Genomic DNA, 6,000 nt, shown 5'->3' with positions numbered 1-6,000 from the left:
GCGAAGGAAACAATCAACAAAACTAAAAGGCAGCTGACAGAATGGGAGAAGGTATTTGCAAATGACATATCAGATAAAGGGTTAATATCCAAAATCTACAAAGAACTTCTCAAACTCAACACCCAGAACACAAGTCATCCAGTGAAGTAATGGGCAAAAGACATGAATAGACACTGCTCCAAAGAAGACATCCAGATGGCCATACAAATCAAAACCACACTGAGATACCACTTTGCGCCTGTCAGAATGGCTCACATGAACAACTCAGGCAACAACAGATGTTGGTGAGGATGCAGAGAAGAGGATCTCTTTTCCATTGCTGGTGGCAATGCAAGCTGGTGCAGCCACTCTGGAAAACAGTATGGAGTTTCCTCAAAAAACTAAAAATAGACCTACCCTACGACCCAGCAATTGCACTACTAGGCATTTATGCAAGGGATACAGGTGTGCTGTTTCGAAGGGACACATGCACCGCCATGTTTATAGCAGCACTCTCAACAATAGCCACAGTATGCAAAGAGCCCAACTGTCCACCGATGGATGCATGGATAAAGAAGATGTGGTATGGGGTGCTTGGGTGGCTCAGTCGGTTAAGCGGCCGACTTTGGCTCAAGTCATGATCTCGCGGTCTGTGAGTTCGAGCCCCGCATCGGGCTGTGTGCTGACAGCTCAGAGCCTGGACCTGTTTCAGATTCTGTGTCTCCCTCTCTCTGACCCTCCCCTGTTCACGCTCTGTCTCTTCCTGTCTCAAAAATGAGTAAAAAGTTAAAAAAAATAAAAAAATAGATGTGATATATATATATTCATTCCATGGAGTATTACTCGGCTATCAAAAAGAATGAAATCTTGCCATTTGCAACTACGTGGATGGAACTGGAGCGTATTATGCTAAGTGAAACTAGTCGGAGAAAGACAAAAATCATATGACTTCCCTCGTATGAGGACTTTAAGAGACAAAACAGATGAACAAAAGGGAAGGGAAACAAAAATAATATAAAAACAGGGAGGAGGACAAACACAGGAGACTCATAAATATGGAGAACAAACTGAGGGTTGCTGGAGGGGTTGTGGGAGGGGGGATGTGCTAAACGGGTAAGGGCATTAAGGAATCTACTCCTGAAATCATTGTTTCACTAAATGCTAACTAATTTGGATGCAAATTTTAAAAAATAAAAACTAAAGATACAACAAAAAGAATAACGTCTCGCGCACCACCAAAAAATTTCTCAACCCAGGAAGCCTCTGGTTTGGGGATTCAGGAGATAAGGACCTTCTAGAGAAGTCAGAGCTATGGACTGAGTTGGCTGAAAGCTAAGCTTTTCACAGGGAAGACCTTAAAGTGGCAGCTAATTTCATGCCATAACCTTAATTCCTTTCTATAGGGATCTACAGAAAATCCCTCGTTATTCTTTAATAAGTTTCATCAGTTTTAGATATTCTTACAAATTTTAGTTTTTGAGACCTTAATGATTCTTTAGGACATAGTAGCAGGACAACGCCTAGCACTCTCCTTCATAGGAGACTGATCAACAGAGTGTCATGTTACTCGCATGAAAAGTTCCCTAATACAATGTGACTCATTTATAAGAGGTCTAGAAAAGAAAATAATTTTCAATGTCTCTTCAGCCACAAAAAGGACCAGTCAACAGAATGTTCTAGTTCCCCTGACGGGTATAGCTGTCCAATGAAACTTGCATGTATATTATATAGCTTTTGTGACTGACAGAAACAAGTTGGTCAGTGTATCTACCTCATTGCTCCCACTTAGGATTTATAATGTGAATCCTACAAAGGAGGGTGAGAGTGGGATGACATTAACTGTTCCGCTTGAAAAACAGATGGGCTTTCACTAACTATCAGTAAGTTAGAATCCTGAATGGCACATTAGTCTCTTCTGAGATTGAATTGTGAAATCTCTGAAAGGCTGATGAACTCAAGGGAGTGGAAAAAGAAAATGAGTTTCTGAACTTGCAATGGTAGGAACACTATGTTACTAGGTAAGGCCCTGACTGAGCACACATTTCTACTTTTTTACTGGCATTTCTTTTCCTTTACAAATCCAACAAAAAGTCCATTCCTTTGAAAAGGACGTTTGCATAAGGACCTGCTAGTCATTCTTGATGAAGACAATAAATTGCAAACTTGTAATTACAAATTACAACTAATCACCATTAACATAACCCGTTCTCAAACTCTCACTGAAGGGTTGAGACTACAAGAGAAAGTCAAAATTCAAGATGAAATGATCACTCAAAGTGTGCGGAAGTTTGAAACACGCTGAAAAATATTAGCAGGGACTCACACATCTGTATGCCAACGTTCACAGCAGAATTATATACAATAGCCAAAAGGAGGACTAAACCAAATGCTCACTGTGGTATATATAAATTGTTGCTTTTCTTAGATTCTCACAATATTTTTATTTAAATCTCACTACAAACATCAATGCTTTATGAATTCAGTCGACTTCGTCTATATAGAAGAATTACATCACTAGTAGCAAGCAGGAACAATATCAACCAAATATTTTGATCAGGGAGATTTTCCATATGATCAGTGAAATAAGGATTCCTTTCAGTAGGACAGGCATTAAGAGATCGACTTACCATACTTGCCTTTAGCAAGTTGCTCTGAAGATCTTGAATTTGGGCCGCTTGATGTTTGATGGTTTCTTCTTGCCTGGCATTTTTAACCTTTAGCCTAAAATGCAGATCTTAAGATAATTATTCTCACACATAGTTTTAAAACAGTACCGTGTAATTTCTGAACAAATGAGGGTATTACAGAAATTCTTAAAATTGTATCAAGAGGAAGATTTGGGAATTGTACCAATTTTCTCGTTGTGTTTTGTGGTAATGGTGCAAAATTGAGAGATAAGATGCCAAAATTTTGCATTTCAAAATAGCTCAAAGCTGGAACTTGTATCCAGCTTAACAATGATATACTGGCATAACTAATACATCTCTCATAGTACACTGCTTATCTGCTTTACAAATAATCAAGCTATTTTCTGTTAGGTTTAAATTCTACTTTAGCATATGATCTTTCATCTTCTCAGCGTATCTTACGGCCTCTGCATGTCGTTCCTGTGCTTCTTGCAACTAAAATAAAGAAAAAAAATAATTTTAAATACCGACAATCTAGTAGAACACCATCACCTGTTTCTGTAACTAAATGTTTTTGTTTTTTGGTTTTTTTTTGACTTGAAAGAGAGACAGAGAGGGAGAGAGCACACACAGGTGGGAAGGGAGTCAGAGGAAGAGACAGAGAAAATGGCAAGCAGGCTGCAAGCTCAGGTTGAAGCTTGATGTGGGGCTCGGTCTCATGACCGGTCTCATGATGTGGGGTTTGGGATCATGACCTGAGTGGAAATTAAGAGACAGGACCCTCAACCAACTAAGCCGCCCAAGCGCCCCTGTAACTAAAATCTTATTGGACCCAGCCACACCCTCCTCTACATGCTGGTTGACGGCTACTTTGAGGTCATAACAAAAGAGTTCAGCTTCTACAACAGAGGCTATGGCCTACAAAGCCGAAAACATTTCAGTACTGTTACAGAATAGTTTACCAATCTTACTCTCCTACAAAAACATAACGTTGTTAATGTTTTTAAATTACATACGATCAGATAAACATAAAAATATATCTACTGGTCAAATGGAGGAAATATAGGAATTTCCCTTATGGTAAACATTTCTGTTTTCATATTCCAAGCACCATATCAACTATGATTTTAAATATTCACATAGGTGAATGACATTGCTATTCTCGTGATTATAAAACTGAACATGCTGTTTTCAGTGACTACGAGATATTTCATGGAAGAGTTTGACAAGCAGTATCCTAGTAGGAGCCAGAAAGCCTGGGTCTGAATTCCCAATTCTGCTGGTTATGAGCTGTAAGACCTTGAGCACACTACCTAAAACTTCCGTGTCTCAGTCTCTGCATCTGTAAAATGAAGGTAATAACAGCACCTACTGGGGTACCTGAGTGGCTCAGTCGGGTCAGCGTCTGGCTCTTGATTTCGGCTCAGGACATGATCTCAGGGTCATGTGACTGAGCCCCACATCGAGCTCTGCATGGACAGCGAGGAGCCTGCTTGGGATTCTCTCTCCCTCCCTCTCTCTCTCTCTCTCTCCCTTTTTCTCTCTCCCCACATGCCCTTCCCAACAATCTCTCTCTCTCTCTCTCTCTCTCTCTCTCTCTCTCAAAACAAAGGACCTGTGGACAGGTCCACATTGTCTGTGGACAATGCTCACAGACTACGGTACAAATAGCACCTCCTTGACTGAGTAGTAGATCCTTTACATGACCATCAGAGGCAAGGGAAAGCCACTGACATGGAAATAATCGAGTCTTGCTAAAGTTCCTCAATCATTTCATGTCCATACTGTTTACGTTAGGCTGCTTTAGCATGTACTCCGATGAAGAGATTAAGGCTTTGTGGTAACAGCATATCAGAAAAGCTGTCCCCAGATATTTGCAGTTGGTAAAGTGCTATAAATGTGTAAATCCCAGTCCTGGCTGTGTAATGAAGAAAGACAAATTTAGCGTGCTTTATCATAGTGAGAGGGAAACAAGAACTAAACATTTGATTGAACATTTCTCCTCTATTTGATTAAGTGCTTTCATTAATAGTTTTACTTATGTAAGTGTGTGTGTGTGTGTGTGTGTGTGTGTGTGTGTATAGAGATATACACACATCTTTTTAACGTTTATTTTTTGATACAGAGCACGAGTCTGAGTGGCGCAGAACGTGAGGGACCCAACGGATCCAACGCAAGCTCTGCTGACAGCAGAAAGCCCGATGCAGGGCTCCATCTCAAGAACGTGGAGATCATGACCTGAGCCAAAGGCAGACTCTGATCGGACTGGAGCCAGCCAGGCACCCCTCAATTTAGTATTTCATTTCTTAGCATACATTTAGAATAAAAGCTTTGTTATACCAATGTTTCCAAGAAGAATTTATTGATACGGTATAAAGTACTTAATTTTATCGGAAAAACTGTTAAGTTAAAATATTTTCAATTTATACAAGGATAAGTACCACACGTATCAAATAGTATCATCCCTTAAATTTATACTTGGGAAGACGAAATTACCTGTCATGAAAAAAATAAAAACAATGTCAAATAAAGGACTAAATTGCTCTGCACAGGCTAGATGACAAGTGTCAAGAGAGTTAAAGCTAATGGGAGTTAGAACAGTCAGAGAAAGTTCATTGGAAAGGAGACTGTGAGCCAAGTCTGAATAACACAGGTTTACTCAAGAGGAACAGAAACTAAAAAGACAGTAAGGACAGCATGAGTAGTGGCTGAGAGATGGTGACATCAACCCAATTAACTCAGAGGATAAAATCTGATGGCAGAGACAAAAACGGATGTCCACACAAGAACTACGTGAATGTTCATAAGCAGCAGTATTAATAGGCAAGAAGTGGACACAACCCAAAGGTCCATCAACTGATGAATGAACAAGGGCCTTAGCCCACAATGGAGTACTGTTTGACAATAAAAAGAAATGAAGCTCTGATATAAGCTGTAACCGACACAAATGAACCCAGAAAACATTAAGTGAAGCTAGCTAGTCCCAAGGGACCACACGTTGTGTGACTCCATTTATATGAAATATTCACAAGAGGCAACGCCATTGAGAGACCAAGTAGTAGACTGAGGCTGGGGGCAACGGGGAAGGGTTTCCTTTCAGGGTGAGGAAAACATTCTACTTGATGGCAGTGATGGTTGCACGAGTGTACACAGAGACAGTGAACTGTGCATGGCGAATGGGTGACTTTCACGGTATGTGTATTGTACCTCAAAAAAGCTTTAAAAAAACCCAATGGCAGGACACAGAGAATGTTCTTAATTCTCGCTTTTGGGCGTCCATACTATACATGATCTGAATATTTCCGTGCTTTGACAATATGTCTAAAAGGCAAAGAAAATGAAGGAAATGCCTAAGTTCAAGTGGTTTGTTAAGTGATCTTTCTGTACACGTCAT

The 6,000-nt window shown here is 40.1% G+C and overlaps 1 protein-coding gene across 2 annotated transcripts in view; it reads right to left on the bottom strand.

Moving 5' to 3' along the window:
* Positions 1-1,492: 1,492 nt before the first annotated feature.
* The window catches only part of LOC125918301 (ankyrin repeat domain-containing protein 26-like), a 28,335-nt gene continuing 23,827 nt past the window's right edge, over positions 1,493-6,000 (bottom strand). The window contains exons 4-5 of one of the 2 annotated variants that reach the window (XM_049624320.1): positions 3,031-3,101; positions 1,493-2,700 (exon numbers count right to left, since the gene is read on the bottom strand). In XM_049624320.1, the coding sequence (XP_049480277.1) occupies positions 2,451-2,700; positions 3,031-3,101 (321 nt within the window). In that variant the 3' untranslated portion in view covers positions 1,493-2,450. The remainder of the gene's footprint in view (positions 2,701-3,030; positions 3,102-6,000) is intronic. The other variant, XM_049624322.1, reaches the window with a different exon arrangement.

This window comes from Panthera uncia, unplaced genomic scaffold (assembly GCF_023721935.1).
Source record: "Panthera uncia isolate 11264 unplaced genomic scaffold, Puncia_PCG_1.0 HiC_scaffold_655, whole genome shotgun sequence".
Lineage (NCBI taxonomy): Eukaryota > Metazoa > Chordata > Mammalia > Carnivora > Felidae > Panthera > Panthera uncia.
The sequence above is the reverse complement of the archived record's forward strand: the minus strand, read 5'-3'. Positions and strand labels throughout refer to the sequence as shown.